Here is a 25,157-nt window from a genome sequence, read left to right on the forward strand (position 1 = left end):
CACTCTGATGATGCAAATGAGCATTCTCACCAAAAAGATTGATGAATCGGGCCAGAAGCAGCAGGTACACAAAGTTGACGCGACTAATGGGGGCTTATGTACACCATGTATTAACCAACCGTATGTATGCTCATGGAGTGCGGAAAGTGATAACCAGAACTATCAGAAAAATATGAAATATGTGGCCTACTATGGAGGACAAAGGCAGGGTGGTCAGAATTAGGGACAGCAAAATCAGCAATATAGACCAGCACAACAGTAGTATAATAATGGCAACAATCCTGGAGTTATGAGACCACAGGGCCAAGTTGTGCCTTACCAAAGGCAACAGGGGTACAATCAGCAAAATCAGCAGCTAGCTTATCAACAGCCTCAACAACAACAGATAGTGAGACAAGAAGACGGGTTGTCCAAAATTAAAGGAATGTTACAACAACTAATTGGGTCTAATGGAAAAATGCAAGAGAAAGTCGAAGCACATGACTCAGCAATAAAAGGCATTGAGATACAATTAGGGCAGTTATCTATGGCTTTGAATAATTGTCCTCAAGGGACATTGCCCGCAGACACGCATGTCAATCCAAAAGAGCAAGGCCTGAAGCAGCTTATGGCGGTGAGTCTAAGAAATGGTAGAGATCTTGATCTAGAGCAAGAAATTGCTCGCGAAAGCCGACCAGCTGAAACACTTGTGCTAGTACCAATCGAGGTTGATGATTTAACAAGGTTGACAGAGGTGATGGTACAACATACACCAGCTGAATCAAGCAAAGAAAAAGAGGGTGCGAAGGAAACTGAGTTAGTGCAAGAGAAGGCAGTAGAAACAATGCCCGAGCAGGTTCAAACTCAAATCACATAAAAGAAGCGGCCTCCAACACCCTTCCCCTAGAGATTGGTCAAATATCAGAAAGATGAGCAGTATAAGAAATTCATGGAGATGTTGAAGCAAATCCAGGAGAACATTCCATTGATTGACGCCTTGAAGGAGATGCCTGGCTATGCAAAAATGAAAAAGGACTTGATGTCTCGTAAGTTCGACTTTCAAGACTTGGCCATGGTTACACTGACTCAGGCATGTAGTGTTGTCGTGACGAGACCCATAGCTGAGAAGCTGTCCGGCCCAGGGAATTTCACAATCCCATGCACAATAGGCAACTATGCTTTTGCTAAAGCACTTTGTGATTTGGGGGCAAGCATAAACGTGATGCCCTTGGCTATCTATAAAAGGTTAGGCATTGGAAGAGCAAGACCCACATCCATGTTACTACAGCTAGACGACCGAACAGTGAAGAGGCCATCAGGTATACTTGATGATGTGCTGGTGCAGGTTGGAAAGTTTATGTTTCCGACAGATTTTGTCATTCTGGACTGCCGGGTTGACAAGGAGATTCTCATAATTTTGGGAAGGCCATTCTTAGCCACTGGGAGAGCTCCAATTGATTGTGAAACTGGGGAGCTAAAGATGAGACTGAACGATAAATAGATAACTTTCAATGTGCAGAAATCTATGTGGCGATCCAGTGAGTTTGCTAACTGCTCTCTGATAGAAGCCTTGGATGTGATTTTGGAGGAGGAAGATGAGACTCTGAACGCAAAAGACCCTCTAGCAGCCTGCCTCGTGAACTTAGAAAAGGTGGATGGTGAGGACTTGGCAAAGTGGGTTTTGGCCCTTGAAGGGCAAGGGCACTGGAAGAGATAGCTCGAATTTGAGCCTTTACACTTAGAAGAAATAAAAATCCCTCCAACTAAGCCATCAATTGAAGAACCATCACAGTTGGAGCTAAAACCATTACCAGCTCACCTCAGGTATGCCTTCTTGGGACCTAACTCAACTTTATCTGTTATTATCTCATCCAGTTTGTTAGATGTGCAGGCAGAACAGCTTTTGCAGGTGTTAATGGAATGCAAGACTACAATTAGTTAGACCATTGCAGATATTAAGGGTATCAACCCGGTATTTTGTATACACAAGATTCTATTGGAAGATGGGCACAAACCTTCCAGAGAACATCAAAGATGGCTGAACCCCAACATGAAAGAAGTGGTGAAGAAAAAAGTGATCAAGTGGTTAGATGCGGGAATCATGTTCCCCATCTCTGACAGTAACTGGGTCAGCCCAGTTCAGTATGTGACAAAGAAGGGTGGAATGACTGTAGTGCAAAATGAGAACAACGAGTTGATCTCAACAAGAACAGTCACGGGATGGCGAATATGTATGGATTACAGAAGGTTGAATAAGTCCACCCAGAAATACCATTTCCCACTGCCATTCATTGATCAGATGCTAGATAGATTGGCAGGGAGGTCTCACTTTTGCTTTTTGGATGGATACTCGGGGTATAATCATATCTCTATTTCCCTAAAGGATAGAGAGAAAACATTATTCACCTATCCATATGGCATTTATGCCTTTCGGAGAAATGTCATTTGGTTTATGCAATGCACTCGCCACATTCCAGAGGTGCATGATGGCCATCTTTACAGATATGATAGAGTAAATAATTGAGGTCTTCATGGATGACTTCTCAGTGGTGGGGAACTCATTCGATGACTTCCTTATGAACTTGAAAAGAGTATTGAAAAGGTGTATGGAGACTACTCTAGTATTAAAGTGGGAAAAGTGCCATGTTATGGTACAGGAAGATATAGTCTTGGGACACCTAGTGTCAACCAAGGGCATTAAAGTGGATCGCGCAAAGGTTGATGTAATAGAAAAGTTGCCACCACCCACTTCCGTCAAGGCAATAAGAAGTTTCCTTGGCCACGCCAGTTTCTACGGGCGGTTTATAAAAGATTTTTCCAAAATTGCTAACCCTTTGTGTAAATTGCTTGAAAAAGATCACCCTTTTGTGTTTTTTGAAGATTGCAGGGTAGCTTTTGAGGAATTGAAGAAGAGGTTGGTGTCAGCACCTATCATAGTTGTACCCGACTGGAGCAACCATTTGAGCTGATGTGTGATGCAAGCGACTATGCGGTGCAAGCAGTCATTGGGCAGTGGAAAGATAAAGTCATGCATCCAACATACTACGCAAGTAGAACTTTGAGTGGTGCCCAACTAAATTACACAGTGACTCAGAAGGAGACGCTAGCAGTAGTGTTCGCATTTGACAAGTTCAGGTCATACCTGATAGGCTCGCAGGTAATTATTTATACTGACCATGCTGTACTCAGGTACCTAATTGAGAAGAAGGAATCAAAGTCGCGCCTAATTTGATGGGTGCTACTGCTGCAAGAATTTGACTTGGAAATCCGTGACCGAAAGGGAACGGAAAACCAAGTGGTTGATCACTTGTCTAGGCCGGAAGGAGTAGAGAAGAAGTTTGAGACAGAATATATTGTGGAGACTTTACCCGATGAACAACTGTTGGCTACGAGCCTGGAGGTAGCACCATGGTATGTAGATATTGCAAACTACCTGGCAAGCGGTATTTTCCCCTATGACCTTTACTCGATCCAAAAGAAAAAGTTCTTTCGTGACTGTCGCATGTATTATTGGGATGAGCCTTATCTATTCAGGATTTGTATTGATAACATGATCCGGATATGTATCCCCGAGATAGATCAATCTTCTATTTTGTAGGCTTGTCACGCATCCCCATATGGCAGCCATTTCGGGAGAGTAAGGACAGCTGCGAAAGTGTTAGAGTCGGGCTTTTACTGGCCGACATTGTTTAAAGATGCACACTTCTGGGTGAAGGGTTATGATGAATGCCAACGAATCGGGAATATTTTCCACCGACATGAGATGCCCATGAACCCAATTCAGGAGGTAGAAGTGTTTGATGTATAGGGAATCGAATTCATGGGGCCTTTTGTCAGCTCACATGGAAAAAAGTATATACTCGTAGTTGTGGACCACGTGTCAAAATGGGTAGAGGCTTCAGGGCTCCCTACAAATGATGCAAAGGGGGTCATTGGTTTCTTGAGAAAGAACATCTTCACCCGATTTTGCACTCCAAGGGCAATAATCAGTGATGGAGGCACTCATTTATGCAACCGAGCCTTCTTAAAGTTGTTAGAAAAATATGGTGTACGCTATAAGGTTATCACCCCGTATCACCCACAAACGAGTGGGCAAGTGGAAGTTTCGAATAGAGAGATAAAAAGTATTTTGACAAAGACCGTGAATGCTACAAGAACGGATTGGGCAAGAAAGTTAGATGATGCACTCTAGGCCTATCGTACCGCTTTCAAAACGTTGATTGACATGTCGCCGTATAAATTGGTATTTGGGAAGGCGTGTCACTTACCAGTGGAGTTAGAGCATAGAGCCTGGTGGGCATTGAGGCAGTTGAATCTCGACATATAAGAGGCAGTTACAAGTAGAGTCATTGAGTTGCACGAGCTTGATGAGTTTCACTACCATGCTTTTGAAAGTGCAAGATTATATAAGGAGAGAGTGAAGAGGATGCATGACAAAAATCTTCTTGAGCAGAACTTTAAACCTAGAGATATGGTATTGTTGTACAATTCAAGAATGAGGTTGTTTCCGGGCAAGTTGAAGTCAAGATGGTCACGACTATTTCGTGTGGTAGAGATGCATTCAACTGGAGCCGTCAAGATTACATCGTAAGATGGATCCCGCAAGTTCAAAGTTAATGGGCAAAGGCTAAAACATTATCAGGGCATGGTTGAGGAAGATAAAATGATCTCGACCTTGTACTTGAAAGATCCTTGATAAGGGATAACCCGAGTCATGCCGTGATGTTAAATCATGTGCTTCTTGGGACGCAACCCAATATTAGAAAGAAAATATATATATATATATATATATATATATATATATATATATATATATATATGTGTGTGTGTGTGTGTGTGTGTGTGTGTGTGTGTGTATGTATGTGTGTGTATGTGTGTGTGTGTGTGTGTGTCAAACGTGAGCGGTCGCGCACTAACTGCACATATGGCCGAGCATTTTTATACCCTTACTGCCACACGTGCGCGGCCACGCACCGACCGTGCACTGGGCGTCATTTTGTAGGGTTTTGAATTAGTTATTTTTTCTTTCTTTTCTTTTATTCTTTATTTGTATTTCCTTTAAAAATACCCCCCCCCCCCCTCCCCTATTCTCCTCTTCTTATCTAAACCATAACCCCCTCTAAACATAATAAAACAAACGCACAAACCCTTACCCCTTCCCCCAATTTCAAAATCAAACCCTACCCCCTTCCCTTCATCTCTCCTCTTCCATAACTTCCCAACCCAAAATCCTCACAAGTTCCCTCAGGTAAGTGCCATTGTTTTTGTTTCCGTCTTAGTTTAGTTTAATTTCTTTGTTTTTCTTTTCTTGTATTGTAGTAGATTTCTTTATTTTTTTTAGTATACTTGTTTGTATGTTGTGGTAATAGTGAAATTTCACCATGTTGGGTTAGATTCAACTTTGGTATATTTGTGGTTGAATTGGGTATAAAAATTGATGTTTGGGAGTTCGGGTAAACTTGCGCATCAGGTGTTTGTATAAATGCCACAATGAGTTCGAGAATGGAATTTTGTGACCAATTGTGCTGGTGAAGTCTGACTAACCACTCTTGGTTCACACATCGTACCTTTCGCTGATAGTGGTATTTGTTTCAGGTAGTATGATGCCATCCAAGAAATGAAGAACCACAGGTGCATCCTCCAGTGGTCAGGCAAGCTCCTCCCGGCCGCCGGCCTCGACCAATGCACCCCAGTATGATAGTACCAAGTTCGTATCAAGCACGGCCCAGGAACGTTTTGGTCATAAGGCTCCCAAGAAACCCATATCGGAGAGGGGAATTGATATGGGTTCCCTCAAAATGATTGTCCCAATATGTATCATGAATTGGTTCGGTGCGGGTTGGGTATATTCTTTGAAGAACCTGATGAAGCGAATTTAATGATTGTGTGGGAGTTTTACGCGAACTGCCCGGAATATGTGAACGATGTCTGCACGGTACCACAGAAGAGTGTGGAAGCATCCATCGAGGCCATTAGGAGGGCTTACCGGTTGCTAGTGTTTGGGATAAATCCTGAAGCGGGGAACTATTATAGCACTTATAGCAGAGAACCAACCTCGTGGAATTTGTTCTTTAGAACAATATGTATACCCAATAAGGAAGAAGTGTGGATTAAGCAGGGGTGGAAGTTTCATTCGACATCACTTACCTTTGAAGGGAAGTGCTGGATCTATGTCATCAATAGATGCCTGCTGCCTTCTTCTAATACCACTGAGGTGAATGGTCCCCGGGCTGCATTGATCTGGTGTTTTATCAATGGCCATGATTTTGATATGGCTAAGGTTATTCACGACGAAATGTTCATTCATTCTACGGTGCAAAGGTATGGGCTCTTTTTTCCTTCATTAATCACTAGATTATGCCGTGCGTCACATGTACCGGAAAACAAGAACTTGGATGGGAGAGTAAAAAAAAGAACAGAAGTTCCGAGCTGCTAAAATGGTAATTGGGAAGGATCTTGTTGCACCCGTTGAGGCAAATAGAGATGACTCTGATCCTCCAAATAAGGGTAATGAAAGTCAAGCTGAGGTTGTGGCTGCTTCGCCCGCGCACGACCAGGTTCTTGAGGGAACATCAGTTGTCAGATGGGACATGAGAATGACAACCTTAGAGTAGGAAATGGCAAGGTTGGGTATATTTGTCACGGACTTGGGAGCTAGAGTGGATGCCCTTGCTACCCAAAATGCAAAATTTGAGAGGAGGGTCATGGCATGGCTCCGTGCACTTGGCAGGGCTTGCCATCTTGACCCAGGCACTGTCTCCGACCAGGAGTGACTCTATCAGGGAAGTTTCCTTTACCTTGCATTTTTTTTCTTTATGTGACATGGGGACATGCCGCCATTTAATGTGTGGGGTGGGGGATATCTTGTATTTATGTTGTATATATATAGTAATGTAGATTATTGTTAGTTTCTTTGGTTAGTTGAATTTTTAAAAAAAATACAAAATTTCGACTTTTCCCGACGATGGATATCATTCGACGGGTTCTTGAGGAATTAAAGTCAAGAAAAAAAAAGATAAAAAGATTTTCTTTTATTGGTAGTGTATCAATTTCCCCTTAGCTCTTCTTTGGGCCGCGGTTCTTTTCCAAGGGTTTCGTTTGAACTGGGTGTAGTTAGTTTTATTTTTTTAGAAGTAGGAACCCATGGACTATGGGCTGAAATGAAAACATGGTCTCTCAACTTTGTTATGCCTTGAGAATAGCGAGTGTTGTAGTGTGACGCTTAAGCTCAGTTGTTGACTCTTGTATATGTGCCTTAAATTATATGTTCTTAACTTGGCTTAAGTGCTTTGACTAGAGTTTTTTGATGATCCAATCTTGATTGAGTCATGTGCCATGTGTGTGTGAGGTTTGTTGTATCCAGTGCATTGCATTTGATGTCTAGAACTTGCCCCGTGTATTTGCAAAGCGAAATAGTAGTATTGTTCAGTCTTGGAAGTGATATAAGTGTTTCTTTGTTGAGCCAGATATGTATATTTTACCCGCCTAATTGTTATGTATCGTAGTTAAACTATTTAAGCATGTAATCTTGTTTCTTTGGCAACCATATTACAAGCCTTATCCCTTTGTTTGAAGTAACCATCTATTTGAAACTTTTAACCTCTCATGAGCACTTGAATTGTTATGAACTTTGTAAAAGTTAAAGTGTGGGGTGGTTGGTTTGGATTTTGAGTGGAACTAATGAAATAAGGAGAAAGGTGCACCGTTTTGAAAAACTAGAGTGTTTTGATGATCCAATCTTGAGTGAGTCATGTTCCAAGTATGTGTGAGGTTTGTTGTATTCTGTGCATTGCATTTGATGTCTAGAACTTGCCCCGTGTATTTGAAAAGCGAAATAGTAATTTTGTTGAGTCTTGGAAATGATATAGGCGTTTCTTTATTGAGCAAGATATGTATATTTCACCCGCCTAATTGTTATGTATCGTAGTTAAACCCTTTGAGCATGTAATCCTATTTCTTTGGCAACCACATTACAAGCCTTACCCCTTTGTTTGAATTAACCATCTATTTGAACCTTTTAACCTCTCATGAGCATTTGAATTGTTATGAACTTTGTAAAATTTAAAGTATGGGGTGGTTGGATTGGCTTTTGAGTGGAACTAATGAAATAAGGATAAAAGTGCACCGTTTTGAAAAAGTAAGAGCCACTTGAATTGAAAAAGAAAGAAAACAAAATAAAATAGTTGTATTGTTGTGAATATATATATATATATATATATATTCCTTGATAAGTGGTGACTCTTGATATAATTGTGCTTAAATAATTGGGAGTTAATGTATATTGATTTGAAGGCGGAGTATGGTTTGATATAAGTGCGGGGGTCCGACTGCTAAAGTGTATGTATTAAAGTGCTTAGGGAGGTGTAGTCACTCTTATATCAAAATGTATCCCACCCGTCCCGCAGTCTATATTACTACCAGTTAAAAGTCCTACTTGATCCTTGACTGAGTGAACTCAATTAGTAGATTAGTACACTACGGACAAGCCTATGATGCATCTTTTATGGCACATGAATGTCGTTTCTGAGAGTGAGTGAATTCTGTCTATCTTGAAGTTCCTAATTGTTCATGAATTTTATTAATTGTGGAACGATTCTCTTTTGTTGTGGGAGGTCACTTGATTCATAAAGGAAAGGTAATTCTTAACCTCTGTGTTAGAGTAAGTGAGTAAGTTGTGAATAATGTGTGATGCTTGTGAGTCAATTCTTGAGGAAACGATGTTACATTACTGTGCTTGGTCTATTTGAAATATTCTTGGTATGATGAGTTAGGAAAGTCTCTTAGTGAGGTTGTGTCTATGTAAAGTGTGGTTTGTTTGCTCAGTGACGAGCAATGGTTTAAGTGTGGGGTATTGATAGTAGGCTATAACTATGTAGTTTGGCCACTATTTGCACTCTAAATTGGCTGCACTTCACTGATGTTTGAGCGTTAATTGTTCTGATTGAGTATTTTTATGCTTTGTAGGAGCAATTCCGGGCTACAATTAGGTTAAGGAGTGTTTTGAGATAATATGGAGCATTGAAGGCCAAGTAAAGGCTTATGGAGTAAATTGGGAGTTTGTTCGAGGATCGAAGGAGGTTAGCGCATTTAAAAAGAACAAAGAAGAGTGCATAAAATCGCCCAGGTGCGCGGTCGCGCACTGGGCCGCACAAGTCAGGCAGAAACTGGCCAAAGTGCGCTGCTAGATGCGCGGTCACCTGCCCAGGTGCGCGGTCGCGCACGTCCTTCCGAGAAAAATTATTCTAAGGCTAAAATTATAATTTCAGAGGCGACTGTCCTTGACCTATATGAAGCCCAACTCGCCCAAAAAGAGGGTATCTTGGTTTTTAGGAGAATTTTGAAGGCAAGAACAGGCAAGGAGAAAGACGGAAGATTTGAAAACGAGTTTTCTTTCTTTCTCCCTTTTTTTATCATTGATGATGAATTTTTATGTTGTGATTGTTAAAACAATTATGAGTAGCTAAACTCTTTATTCTATGGAACCTCTTGGAGGATGAATCTTTGTTGCATTTAATATAAATTTGCCATTAAATTTTCCCTACGTGTTCAACTACGTGATTATTTTGGTTGATTGAAGGGCCCTCAATCGGTTATACCTATTTAGTGTGTATTACTTGGAAAATGGGTACATATTTAGGTAGTTGTTGAATAACATCACTCCTAGCGTATATGAGAGATCAATACGGAGGGTTTAAAGGTGAGATTAGGAATAACGAAACCTTGGTGCGACCGCAGTGAGCGGTAAACGAGTGCTAGCTAGCGTAGTTTGGAAGAATACATTTAGTAAATTATTGTATTTGCTCGGAAGAGAATTACGACACCTAAAGTGCTCACAATCGGTAGATAGTATCTAGACGAATTTATAAGAGAAGCAACAGAGAGGATTACGATAAGAGGGGAAATCGCAACCCTAGACCTTTCCAATCTTGTCTACAACATTCGCTTTGTCAATAATAAAAATAAAAATTTACAGCTTTTTAATTACCTTGTTGTTGGTTAGTCAGTAACACTCAATTCATTATTCAATATTTTTGGAAGTTGGTTACCTGGATTCTTGCTAAACTAAAAGTTGTAATTAGTACGTTAATTCTCTGTGGGATTCGACTCTGGACTTGTAAACCGAATTATATTTGTAACGATCGCTTAATTCTTTTTATAAAACATAATTGGGCGTGATCAAAGTTCATATCTTTTTATAAAATGCGAACCAAAAATCAGCCAATGATTTCCGATTTGATAGAAGTGGTGAATGTGATAATGTATATCATATATGTGTGTGCTCAATTTTCACGGTTTCCTCTCTCGATTTTTTGTTCTCCCGAAAAACAATTTTTTTTAAAGAATAATGATATAAAAGAAATCATTCTAATACATGTCGCCACATATATACCTGTGCCTTGGCTTTTGAGCAAGCAAGTAGCACATTTTTTCATAAATGTTGAAGGGTCGCTTCCTCAATATTGCAACAAATTTTCATAAAAGATGAACTAAAATAACATACACGATCAGTTTTAACAATTCTCCACCATAAATAAATTGGTATCCATGTTTCTTCCCATTTCAATAAAGAATGAACATAGATGAGGGGGAAAATGTTATAATAATCTTGGCAGGAAACACAGTTGATCTGTTACATATTCTTATATTAAAAAGCAGCCAGCAACATTAAATTTAACGGATATATCTGATGTTCATATGTGTGGGTTTCACTGCATCCAACATCTCTCGATTTCTTTCTTCTTTCAAAAAATTCAGAAAAGATCAGAAATAATATAAAGAAAATTGTTCTAATTATTCGAGTGGTCAAATATCAGTATCTTGGCTAGCGATGGCAAGAAAGTAGCACATTTTCCATAAATGCTGAAGGCTCCTTCCCTCAGTATTGCGATAAATTTTCATAAATGTTACCAAAATATATACACCCCATCCTATAAAGATTATATATAGTAGTAATTGTTGAGGGACTTTTCTTTTCCTTTATAATCTTTTGTTTTGTTTTCATATATAATGACGTTCAAAAGCACATCCTCTAGAAGGTTATCAACTTGTATGGTCCATGACACAACCATTATTTAATTACAAAACACGTCCATTTCGAAGAAGAAAAGGGGGTTGGGGGGGTTGAGGGGGGAGGGGGTGGAATAAAAACATCAATCTGCAGTATTTGTAATGAAGATGGTGACATCTCAGTCTTGAAGTTATTGAGTGATAATTTTGATGACTTATTCAGGTTGCCCAAGAGACTATCCTTGTTTTAGTATTATTCTAATTCTAATTCCTTGAGAGTGATCATTTTGAAAAGTCCAACTTACCTACGTCGTGTAGTTATACTAATTATTATAATGAGTAGTTAATCAGTTCGTTGTGGAGTTTGATTGCGGAACGTTGGATATACGTCATTAAAAATGCACTTCTATTTACTCTTAGTTTATTACTACGTCACTTCCTTATAAGGAAAAATAATACTACTCCAATTAGGAATCGATGCTCAAAAAACTATGTTAGAGTTAAAGCACCATCTGATTAACTTGAAAAGCGTTTGAATTTAGTAGTTTGATTTAAATTTACTGAATGAAGTTTACTATTAGATACCTCATGAGTCATGAAAGTCCAGGAAAGTTCGATCAAAACCACACGTACAATTCTTTTTATTAGATTCGTATATGGTAATTTTTTCGAATTTGGGTGAAATAACATATCAATTACTAAGTGAAAATGATACATCCGACATGAGAGAAACCTTTCAAAAGTAGTTAAAAAATGACTCAAATACATTAAAATGTAAATATTTATATTGTGCACGCACAAAATAAAATAAATAACGTGGGGTAAGTGTCTACCACTTGGTTTGACTTAACTAAGTTGCGTGCACATGGCACGTACAAGTTAAAGTGGGAAGTGAATGCTAAGGTGTGGGGTTTTGTTTTTAAATTTGAGTATAGAAGAATTCTTATTTTTTACAAGTTGATCATCTCCTACAAATGATCTTAAAGCTCATTAGGCAGGGGCGGCCCTACCCTAAAGCAGGTAAAGCAACTATTTTAGGTCCCACATTTGTGGGGATTCCATTTTTTATTACACATATTATATTATATACTCTATATGTTTCAATTTAGATGAGATTGTTTGACTCGTCACGAGGTTTAAGAAAAAAAAGACTTTTAAAACTTGTCGTCTTAAAAGTTTAAGGGGTAAAAGGATTTACAACTCGTATAATTTCTGCCAAGAAAATTGCATCTGAAATGAAAATCAAACCCGAACTTTGTAAGTAACGTGTGATATATAGAAAAAAATAATTTGACGAGAATATTGATATTGAAATCTCTTGAAAAGTCCTTCAGAGTTAATTACTATTTATACATAGTAGACAAGACTATTTTTTTACTTCAAAATAGATTTGAACAATTCGAAACATATGAAAATATTTTTTGTTTTCTATTTAGAGTAAAAAAATTGAGATCATTATATAATGAAAATTTGAAAAAATACTGCCTTAATCTTGAGTGTTCCTTACAGCATAATAATCAATCTGATATTGATGGTTTAGATTTATTTTCTGAATTAAAAGTGTCAAGGAAAATAGTACAATTAGAAGATAACAATTTAATTGATATGCTCAATCAAATAAAATAATTTGATTCTTTTCCAAATGCATATATTGCTTATAGAATAATGTTAATAACTCATGTTACCGTTACTTCAGCAGAAAGAAGTTTTTCGAAATTAAAATTGATAAAATCTTAACTAAGCTCAATAATGTCTAAAGAGAGGTTAAATAAACGGCAAAGGGTCAAATATACCTTTGTACTTTCGAAAATGGTCTAAGAATACCTCTCGTTATACTATTGGGTTATATATACCCTTCCCGTCATACTTTGGAATAAATATACCCTTATTTTGGATGGAGTGTCACGTGGCAGCACCAGATCAAAATGACTCATTTTTTTACCCGATCCGTTTTAAAAAATCCACCACCCAACCCGTTTTAAAATTCAGTTTTTTTATTTTTTTTAAAGAATATATTTTGTAAAAACTGGAAAAAAAAAAAGAAGAAATTTTCAAAATATATATTTTTAAGTCTTTTCAGTTTTTTTAAAGTATTGTTTTTGTAAAAGCTGAAAAAAAATAATTTTTGTAAAAACTGGCAAAAAAAGAAAAAAAACTCTCCTAAAGCAGTGAACTACATATGCATTAGTTTTAAAAAAATAAAAATATTTTGCAAAGTATTTTTTTCAGTTTTTACAAAAAAATATTTTTTAAAAAAATACTTTAAAAACTGAAAAATATATATTTTGTAATAACTGAAGAAAAAAAAAGAAATTTGTAAAATATATATTTTTCAGTTTTTTCAATTTTTTAAAGTATGTTTTTTGTAAAAACTGGAAAAAAAAAAAGATTTTGCAAAATATTTTTATTTTTTTAAACTAATGCATATGTAGTCCACTGCTTTAGGAGAGTCTTTTTTTTTTCCAGTTTTTTAATTTTTTTTCCAGTGTTTACAAAAAAATACTTTTAAAAAGCTGAAAAGACCTAAAAAATATATATTTTGCAAATTCCCTTCTTCTTTTTTTCAGTTTTTACAAAAAATAATTCAAGTTTTTACAAAATATATGCTTTGAAAAAACTGAAAAAACTGAATTTTAAAACGGGTCGGGTGGTGGAATTTTTTAAAACGGATAGGGTAAAAAAAAATAAATGGGTCGTTTTCATCTAGTGCTGCCACGTGGCACTCCATCCAAAATAAGGGTATATTTGTTACAAAGTATGACGGGAAGGGTATATATAACCTAATAGTATAACGAGGGGTATTCTTAGACCATTTTTGAAAGTACAGGGCTATATTTGCCCCTTTTCCGGTAAATAAATTAATTATATTGTCAATTGAGAAAGAATTATTAGAAAAAAATTGAATATAAAAAAATTATTAATAAATTTGCATCTAAAAAAACTAAAAAAATGGACTTCAAATTAAAAAAAAATAATAATTAAAAAATAAAAAATAAGGTCCCTCATAAAATTTGGCTTTATGCCACAAGATTCGTCGGGCCGCTCCTGTCATTACCCAAAAGAACTTCTAGTAGTTTAGTACCGAATTAAGTAGGAAAAACATTAAGTAACCCACGTGATTAGATGTTGAACTTGGACAAATTAAATAGAGTATGCAAAGAGGATATTTTCTTTATTAATGTTTCGTTTATATTTCTGTGTGGTCCAAATTAGAATTACCATGTACAGAATATTGTTACCTCCAACTTGTGCTAATGTAGAAAAATTAATGTAACAATATTTGTGACGAATTACTGGTCATGCGTCAGTGTCACCCACTTGCAATCTTTGACATTGCTTTTATTGCTTTCATGTTTCTGAAATGGAGGAAGAATAGGTTTTTATTTTTGGTGAAAAGACATAATCATCCTTGTCATTAAAATATTGTTGTGTTGTTAGGGATATTTTGGTTAAAATAAAAATGGTAGGAGTACATTGATAACCTACTATCATCATGTAGTATATTAACAAAACTATTTAAACCATTAGAAATTAGACTTGGTAAAACTTTTCTTAATAAGATATGATAGAATAAGATGTTATGCATCTTTTGAAATTGGGTCATGATTCACTTGTTAAAATATGCGGTTCTTCACTCTAATTTTCAATCCTTCTTTTTTACTTTAATTACTTCTTCAACTCATATTACCATCAAAAACAATATTACAATGCAACAATTTCATCAAGCTCATAATCAATAGTATTATGACCCAAACATGTTTGCTAGTAAATATGAAACAAGTTAAAATTGGAACATTTGGCGTCCATGTGAATAATTAATTTCTTAAATGATTATTTAAGCGCTCGCAAGGGTTGAATGAGTTGGTTGGGTGAGTGATTTCTCACGTGGGAGACCTGGTATCGATTTCCCTTACTAGCTGCCTCCTCAATCAAAGCTTATCAACCGGGCTTGCCTAGTACTGTTTATGTCTCTTGTGATTTTTCCAAAAACAATTACAAAAAATAGTCATTCCAATTGATGTATTATGTAGTAAAATTACATTTTTTTCTTTTGTCACAACAAAGTCGCCTAACAAAAATTTAGTCTTTCAAAAAGTAACTTAACACCGGAAAATGCACTTTTATGTATCGAATTAATGAGTTGGCATGGCATCTCATGTTAAATGCTTTGTTGGCAAATGGCATGCCCGTGTAGGAGCTAGCAAGTTCTGTCTTTCCCCCACTTAACGTACCAATATCCGACCCGTCTCTCACATCCGGGTTAAATAAAATCTCTCGCCCTTTTTTCTAGCAAAGTACTAATTAGAGCGTGTTAAAATATGTATCATATTGTGTAAGCAGATTAGATTGAGAATTAATTAAAGTGTATACCAAAATTTAGTGGATCAATTTTTGGTTTGAGGTACTTTTCTAGATTTTAGAGGGAAAAATGGCATTCTCTTGGCATAACTCAATTAATTTCATCAAGGGTCGGCATCTATTCACAGTATTTTTCCTCTGTCTATACCAAAATCCTAGAGTTCTGTTGTGTAATGAGCTCTCAGTTAGTCACATCAAATTAATCAATCATGTGTTTGGAAAAATTGGTTACCGAGAATAAGATTTATAAAAGTTTGAGGTATGTCAAAAATATGAGGCATGTCAAGAACATTATTTTTAAGGATATTTCGCTATATAATAAAGAGTAAATCATGCGTATCCTTCAAGATTCAACAAACTCTTCCGGTTATTAACCGGGAACAAAACTAAAAAAAAATTCAATAAATAAACCCAGCATATAGGAGAAAGAAGAAGATTCACAAAGTTGTGACAGAAAAATTGTTTCTTTAGCTCTCCAAAGACCATGTTTATATAGGTGTTGCTCCAGCGGCTAGTTAACGGCTAATTTCTAACGGCTAGTTTGTAATGGTTAGTTTGACTATTTCAATATTAGAGAAAGTTGATAAAAACAAGGGACACTTTCTTTTGAGATACCCACAAATTCCAACAATCCTCCACATATCTCAAAAGAAATATAATAATAAAGAGAGATTATAATTTGTTAGGTTTCGGGTATAATGAAATTTATCTGGTGGCTTATAGGCTATGAACCATATATAGATAAAATAAGATTTAACTTACAGAATAATTGGTGAAGTTAACAACTTCTATGAACCAAATATTCTTGTGGTAAACTAGAGATCTTATTCATCATATTACACCCCACAATTTCTGTTGTTATCGTGGTTTTGCGCTAATAGGCCATGCGCGCGCCTGGTATTTATAAGTGCTCTAGAAATTTTACCATAAATTTCATAGGAGTGGCCCCACTCCACACTCATATAGGTCCATCCATCAAGTGTATTCTGTAGCGCAACACACCAGCTACGAAAGGCTATGGACTATTGGATTAAGAATTTATTAACTCAGTCTCACATTCCTTATAGTCTTGCACTATATATATACACGCCATAGGAAGAGACATAATTTAATAGAGCACATTTGATCAACTAATAACTCGTTATTACCTATAAGAACCTACTTCATGGAATCTCCAATCACATAGATTGGGTCACCATCATTGTTGATACATCTCAAGTTGGCAAAAGTCCCAACCCGATGTTTCACTTATATGTCAAAAAAAGGCCAATTCCTCTTTTGACTACACATAATATGTATAAAATTTTCTCTCTAAGCAATTGCTTTGTCACATTATGTCTCAAGAGAATGTGTCTACCCTTCCCATTTAAAGATTTATTTTCTTACAATGGCTATTGTGCCTTGACAATCACAATTCATCGACACAAATATTGTCGACTTAATTCCTAGTGGAATATTTACCAAGAGGTTGCTTAATCAGCCTCATTGCTAGGCAATTTCAATGTCATAACACCCCCACTAAAAGGTGATCACACAATCACTAGTGAGTTTTTTCTCATCTGAATCAAAGATTCAATATTATCACTGTATCCTTCTAATACAGCGAAACATTCACACACAGAATACTAACCCATAGTATTTCTCAAATAAGGCATAATATCATCTCAAATGAAATGAAACTTGACTTTCATACAAGTGCCTTTTGAAACATCTTTCAACACATACAAGAATTTTGTTTTCCTTTTAGTATCTTCTATACTATAATATCAAAGTAAATTTTTTTAAATATAGAATAAACTTTAACTTTTACGGGAATATGTCAAATTAGTAGGAAACAAGTCATAATTTAATGATTTTTTCATCCAAACGACTAAAAGACCCGAAGTAAAATAATTTTTCTGAGTTAGAAGCACAATATATATTTTTTTATCTTCCAATATAAATTTTCGCCACAAAAAATCTCAATTTTGTAAGGCTTCAACATTATAGATTTAATAAATATTTTTTCCACTTTTTCTTTTGTTTGGATTCGGCTATATAACTCGGGCAAGATACTCCGGCCCCCACAAGTTTAAAAATTTCAGGTTAATCAAATACTCTTTTCACAACTCATAATTATTCACTTCACCTAATACTCCAATATCAATCATAAACACTTCCAAAATTGGAGGACATTATATGTATCATATCTTGAGCCTGTTAATTATATTCTCGATAATAAGAAGAAAAGAATAAAAACTTAGGAGGCAGTCAAATTATGCATACCTGATACTTAAATATTATTTACCACAAAACATGTCAAGTGGAAGAGATTACCACCTTTAGAGTCCACTGGAGAAGTTTTCTAAAACTACGAATGCAGCAGCGACACCACCACCAATAATAATAATAATAATAATAATAATAATAATATCCATTTGTTTGTCATCTATTACTCTCAAAATTCCAGAATTACTGAAAAAGTTGGTTTATTTGTATTTCTCTGTGTTTCCAAGTTTGAGTATCAAGTAGAGAAACTATTAGATTTGATATTCTCCATAAGAACAGTGTAAGATATCCTTAAGATTGTTGGAATAATTGTGTCCGGAGAATAGGATTTATCAAAGTTGAGGCGTGTCAAAACTACTTTTAAACTTAATGCCCGGACTCAACGTCTCAACTGATTTGGTTATTTGTTTCATCTTTAATTCGTTTATCTAACATTCTTGATTGCTTGTGTTGAATCAATCCACATATCCTTAAAACCGCGTATAAATTTAATTGTTATCCGTTTTAAGGGTAAACAGTTTGACGCCCACGGTGGGGCTAAGGATAAGAGTGGTGGTTTGATACAAATCTCCATAACACACTCTATTTTATACTTGTTCTTTAAGGTCTCAATTTCATGTCAGTTTAAAAATGCCAAATTCTCAGTCTGCTTACTGGAACGCTGAGGCTGAGTCTGGCCATCATGGCGAGAACAACAATTTGATGCCTAGCAATGGGGTTCCCCATACTGATCCCAATGGAGTCCCTGTCGCAGGCCCAGTCGATGCTAACTCGTAGATGGCTATCGATGCCAACCTGCCTATCGACCCTGAGAACAGTGTTCGTGGAGGAGCCCGACCAAAGACTCGAGAAGCGCCCGAAGGCGGTAGGATCAGTCTACGATTGATCTTTGAAATGTTGCAGGTTCAATAGGCGATGATAGCATAGCTGCAAAATCAAAGCCGCGCCCCCAGCAGAGTTGAGCCTGAACCGTCCCGGGAAAACACCCGAAGAAATAAGCAGATAACCTAAAGGTCGGGTGAAGTTGAGTCCGTTGTCAGCCCCGAAGTAATGAAAATGCTCGAAGCAATAACGAAACGGGTGGAATCAGGTGAAAAGAAAATTGAGGCAAATGAAAAGAAGGTGGAGACATATAATTCTCGGATCGATCAAATCCCAGGAGCACCCCTAATATTGAAAGGCCCGGACTCCAAAAGTTTTGTCCAAAATCCTTTTCCTCCAAGCGCGGAACCGAAGCCAATACTGAAGAGGTTTCGTATGCTTGATATTACAAAATATAACGGAACCACAGATCCGAATGAATATGTGAACTCCTACACATGCACCATCAAAGGTAACGATTTGGAAGACGATGAAATTGAGTCAGTATTATTAAAGAAGGTCGGGGAAACTTTGTCAAAATGAGCAATGATATGGTACCACAATTTCCCCCCAAATTCCATTAATTCATTTGCTATGCTAGCGGATGCTTTTGTAAAGGCTCATGCCGGGGCCATCGAGATCGAGAACAGAAAATCAGTCCTTTTCAAAGTTAAGCAAAGTGACAACGAGATGCTCAGAGAGTTCGTGTCAAGATTTCAAATGAAACGGATTGACGTGCCTCCGGTTGCGGATGATTGGGACATTCAAGCATTAACTCAAACACTTAACCTCCGAAGCTACTTGGCCTCGAAGCAACTCAAACAAAATTTGGTAGAGTACCAGGCAGTAACTTGGGTCGACGTCCACAACAGCTACCAGTCAAAAATCAAAGTCGAGGACGACCAACTCGGAGCCCCTTTTGGGTCCGTTTATCCTACCAGAAGCGACAAAAGGTCTAAGAGATTCGTCGATCAAGAATCAAGGCCGGTCCGAGATCGGTATCAATGATACAGCACAGATCGAAGGGGAAACGAGCCCGAGCACAATTCTACAAAGAACGAAAAGAAAAGAGTTCGAGGGTCCAATAGCCAAGGTCTGATGAGAAAAAATAGTTTCAACAGGCCGCTCGGGGGGGAAGGAAGAACCAATATTATCAGAGTATAATTTCAACATCGATGCAGCCAACATCGTATCAACCATTGGGCGCATCAAGGAAACCAAGTGGCCTCGACCATTGCAGTCCGACTCTACCCATAGGGATCCTAACCTAATGTGTAAATATCATGGCACTCATGGCCATATGACCGAGGACTGTCGACAATTGAGAGAAGAAGTTGCCCGATTGTTTAATAATGGGCACCTCTGACAATGTTTGACTGATCGAACCAAAAACCACCTTAGGAATAGGGACTCTAATAAATAGACCGAATAAGAAGAACCTCAGCACGTCATCAACATGATCATTGGAGGGGTCGATGTACCCAGGGGACAATGATAAAGCACACTAAAATATCCATCATGAGGGAAAAACACACCCGAGACTACATGCCCGACAGAAATATTTCGTTCAGCGACGAGGATGTCGAGGGCATCGTACAACCTCGTAATGATGCATTAATTATATCCATACTTATCAACAAATCTTGAATTAAACGTGTGTTGATTGATCCAGGTAGTTCGGCCAACATCATCAAATTGAGGGTCGTATTGCAGTTGGGGTTACAAGACTGAATAGTGTCGGCGGTCCGGATGTTGAACGGATTTAACATGGCATGCGAAACTACTAAAGGAGAAATAACACTACCAGTGAACACCACCAGGACGACCCAAGACATAAAATTTTATGTGATCAAATGGAACATGAGGTACAATGCCCTATTCGGGAGGCCATGGGTTCATAACATGAGCGCGGTACCCTCAAACTTATACTAGGCACTGAAGTTCCCTACACCGGGAGGAGTCAAGACGGTCTACGGAGAGCAGCCGGCCACAAAGAAAATGTTCACAGTCGACGAGGTGATCCTGGTGCCCGTGACATCAACATCGAAGAGCATGGAGCCAACCAGAAAGGAAGAAATGAAATAGCAATCACCGATATCGGTCCCAACTTAACTGGAAGGACGAGGAGTAGACGAGGAGGATGATTTCGGAGTTCCCAGGTCGTTCATAGCTCCTGATGATTCTGATGCCACTAAGTCGATGGTCGAGGAGGTGGAGCAATTCATATTGATCGAACACCTACCATATCGGAAGGTATACCTGGGCATGGGGTTAACTTCCGAGTTTAGGAAAAAACTCATTAAATTTATTATTGCAAACATAGCTTGTTTCGCTTGGTCCCATCTTGACATAACAGGGATCCCGATAGAGGTAACCACTCATAAGCCGAGTTTGGATCCGAAGTTCCACGCGGTTAAACAGATGAGGAGACCTCAATCCGAATTCAAGCATGCATTCATCAAGGACAAGGTATCTAAACTCCTTAAAATAGGGTCTATTTGGGAAGTTAAATACCCGGATCGACTGGTTAGATAATGTAGTAGTAATACCTAAAAAAGGAAATAAGCTAAGAATGTGTGTGGATTATAAAGATTTGAACAAGGCTTGCCCAAAGGATTCTTTTCCTTTGCCTAACATCGATTGGATGATCGACGCGACGGACGGGCACGAGATACTCAGTTTTCTCGATGTTTATTCCGGGTACAACCAGATTCAGATGGACCCGGGCGATCAAGAAAAGACTTCATTTATCACTAAATTCGGCACCTATTGTTATAACGTAATGCCATTTGGATTAAAGAACGTCGGTGCCACCTATCAATGCCTAGTAAACCGGATGTTCCAATAGCAGATAGGAAAATCAATGAAAGTTTATATTGACGACATGTTAGTCAAGTCCCTGTGAGCAGATGACCATTTGAAACATTTGGAGGAAACATTTGACGTATTGAAGAAATACAATATGAAGCTGAACCCGAAAAAGTGCACATTCGGGGTCGGATCTAAAACATTCCTCGGGTTCATGGTATCCAATTAAGGGATCGAGATCAATCCCGACAAAATCAAAGCCATAGAAGACATCACCGTGGTGGATAACATCAAGGTCGTTCAGAGGCTAACCGGGCGTATAGCCGCCCTGGGCCGGTTCATATCAAGGTTCTCGAACAAAAGCCATCGGTTCTTCTCACTATTGAAGAAGAAGAATAACTTTTTCTGGACCCCGGAATGCCAACAAGCTTTAGAAGAACTTAAATGGCAACTTTTGAGTCCGCCCTTGCTCCACACTCCAGAGACGGATGAGTATCTATACCTTTACTTGGCGGTATCTGAGGTGGCGGTAAGTGGAGTCTTAGTCTGGGAAGAGAAAGGTACGTAATTTCCTATTTACTATGTCAGTAGAACTCTAGGCGAGGCCAAAACAAGGTACCCTCACCTAGAAAATTTGGCGTTCGCTCTGCTAAGCGCCTCCCGAAAATTAAAATTATACTTTCAATGTCACCCCATATGTGTCATAACATCTTACCTACTGAGAAACATCATGCACAAACCCGAGCTCTCGGGTCGGTTAGCCAAATGGGCCGTCAAAATCAGCGGGTACGATATCGAGTATCGACCCCGAATCGCCATCAAATCTTAAATTTTGGCAGACTTCATGGCCGACTTTACGCCGGCCTTGATACCTGAAGTCGAAAGAGAATTATTGTTAACCTCGGGGACTGCCTCGGGAATCTATACTCTTTTTACGGACGGTGCCTCGAAAGCAAAGGGGTCCGGACTCGGCATCGTGTTGAAACCACCTACGGGGAGTGTAATTTGGCAATCTATTAGAACTGTGAAATTGACTAACAATGAGGCCAAGTATAAGGCCATGATTGTAGGTCTTGAATTGGCTAAAAGCCTTGGGGCTGGGGTGATCGAAGCCAAGTGCGACTCCCTCCTTGTGGTAAATCAAGTTAATGGAACGTTCTAAGTAAAAGAGGAACGGATGCGAAGACACTTAGACAAATTATAGGTAACACTGTATCAATTCAGGGAATGGGCCCTGCAGCACGTTCCCCGATATCAGAACAGTGAGGTCGATGCTCTGGCTAACCTGGGGTCGTCGGTCGATGTCGATGTGTTCAGCTCGGGGACATTAGTACAACTCATGAAATTGGTGATAGAAGAAGGTCACACCGAAGTAAATTCTATAAGTTTAACTTGGGATTGGAGGAATAAGTACATAGATTACTTGAAGACTGGAAAATTGCCCTCGGATCCCAAAGAATCGAGAGCTCTGCGCACCAAGGTTTCCATATTTAGCTTGGCCGAAGGTTACATTGTTCAGGAGAACATTCGACAGTCCACTAGCCAGGTGCTTGGGGCCGGGAGATACCGAATATGTCACGACCAAAAATCTACCATAGGTCGTGATGGCGCCTAACGTCGCCGTCAGGCAAGCCAACGGTGATTTACCAAATTAATTACTCATTTTAGTATCTTGAAATCATAATTTTCCTTAATTGAACAGTATAGAGGTCAAAGCAGATAATATAATAATCCATAACAGGTATGAAGTGCACAGCAATAGTGAAGTAAATCTGTAAATCTCAAAAGTTTTCAATTATTTCCTTTAAAGCATGAATTTCTCAATCTTGTATTCTATCTTAATAACTCCGAGAATTGTCAACTGTCATCATCAAATAAACCCGGAGTACCATATAAAATGTCGGGCACCAGTAAGGAGGCTAACTCGTGAATATTCGGGCTACAAGCGATATAACGCACAATTATGCCGAGGTCGTTCGACCCGATCCGGAATAATGTGTACACTGCCGAGGGTCGAGCGGCACGAACCATAGATGCATCTATATACTGCCGAGGCATTTGACCCGATCCACAAGAAAAGGAAGGAAGTTACTGAATTACGAGACACGTATTTACAATACCGTACATGGTTACATGCCGCTTCTCAAATAACTCGCCCACAACTCAAAGTGTTAAGGTTGTACCTAGTATATATATAATTATTTCTAAATCAATTTCATTTATAACTTCGATTAATTAGTGTCAGCAACATGAGTTCAAATAATTCAAATATTACAGGATAAGATCCTAAGTCTACCCGGACATAAATATGCTATAGCTACGTACGGACTCTCGTCACCTCGTGCGTACATAGTACCCAGAACTAGTTGCATATAACAACAAATATCACCTGGGGGTAGTATTTCCCTCACAAGGTTAGACAGGAGACTTACCTCGCTCCAAAGTTCTATAACCAGCTCCAAGTCCTCTCTAACGCCTCAAACCAAAGCCCGGCTCTCCAAAATTTGTCAAACAAGGTGCAAATCAATCAAATTATACTCTAATACCCACAATTAATCAATTTAAACAAATTTCCAACTCTGCTCGAAAAGTCTATAAAATCAACCATCGGTCCCACGTGCCCGGATTTCAAAAATATTCGAAGATAAATATTACCCATAACATTACTAACTCGAATATACAACTTATTCCAAATTCCATGCCCAATTTCGTTTTCAAATTCCAAAAATACCAAATTCTAGATTTTCTACCGAAACCTCCATAATTTCTACTAATTTTCATATTTAAACCTTATACAAACTATGTATTTAACTTGTAATAGATGGGAATCACTTACCTTGTGTTGCTTGATGAAAATCTCCCCTTGAAGCTCTCCAAAATCGCCCCAACCAAGTGAAAATGAGAGAAAATGGGCAAAATCCCGTTTTTAAAAGAAACTTCTACCCAGACGATTTTTCGCATCTACGGTCCACTAGCCGCTTCTGCGGCTCCCCTGAGGTCCCTCAACCACCACATCTACGGTCCCCAGCGCTTATGCGGCTTCTTGTGCGCAGGTGTGGTTCCCCTTCTACGAAACTTGATCGCATCTGCGGTCCCAGCATTCCCTAGCTATTCCGCTTCTACGCTCAAGGACGTCGCATCTGCGCCATTGCAAATGCGGAAATGTTCTCGCACATATGCCCTTGCCCTGCTCGACCAGAACCGCTCTTGTGGCTCCGCACCTGTGGCCAAAACTCGCAAGTGCGATTACACCAGATATGCTGCCACCAGCAATTTCATAAGGCCAACTTCAATCCGTTAACCGTCCGGAATCCACCTGAGGCCCTCGGGACCTTAACCAAATATACCAACACGTTCCAAAATTCAATACAAACTTAGTTGACGCCTTCAATAACGTCAAACAACATCAAAATCATGAATCGTACTCCAACTCAAGCTTAATGAACTTTAGAACTTCAAACTTCTACATTCGACACTGAAACCTATCAAATCAAGTCTGATTGACCTCAAATTTTGCACACAAGTCATAATTAACATTACGAACCTACTCCTACTTCCGGAATCAGAATCCGATCCTGATATCAAAAAGTCCACTCTCGTTCAATCTTTCCAAAAATTATCTAATTTCCAACTTTCGCCAATTGACACCGAAATAACCTACGGACCTCCAAATCAACATGATCATACGAAGCTGTTGAAACCTTCAAATCCCGATTCTGAGGTCGTTTACTCTGAAGTCAAACCTTAGTTAATTCTCCCAACTTAAAGATTTTGAAATTAAAATATTCTTTCCAATCAATCCCGAACTTCCCGAAATTCAATTCCGACCATACGTACAAGTCATAATACCTGAAGTGAAGTTACTCAAGGCCTCA

The 25,157-nt window shown here is 38.3% G+C and overlaps 1 protein-coding gene across 1 annotated transcript; it reads left to right on the plus strand.

Annotated features, from left to right (window-relative positions):
• The first annotated feature begins 928 nt into the window (after positions 1-928).
• On the plus strand, positions 929-1,480 carry LOC138897735 (uncharacterized). Its single transcript, XM_070183744.1, has one exon. It carries the CDS (start codon positions 929-931, stop codon positions 1,478-1,480), a length of 552 nt encoding a protein of 183 aa, XP_070039845.1.
• The last annotated feature ends 23,677 nt before the right edge of the window (positions 1,481-25,157 follow it).

Source organism: Nicotiana tomentosiformis, chromosome 8 (assembly GCF_000390325.3).
Source record: "Nicotiana tomentosiformis chromosome 8, ASM39032v3, whole genome shotgun sequence".
In the NCBI taxonomy this organism is placed as follows: Eukaryota; Viridiplantae; Streptophyta; class Magnoliopsida; order Solanales; family Solanaceae; genus Nicotiana; species Nicotiana tomentosiformis.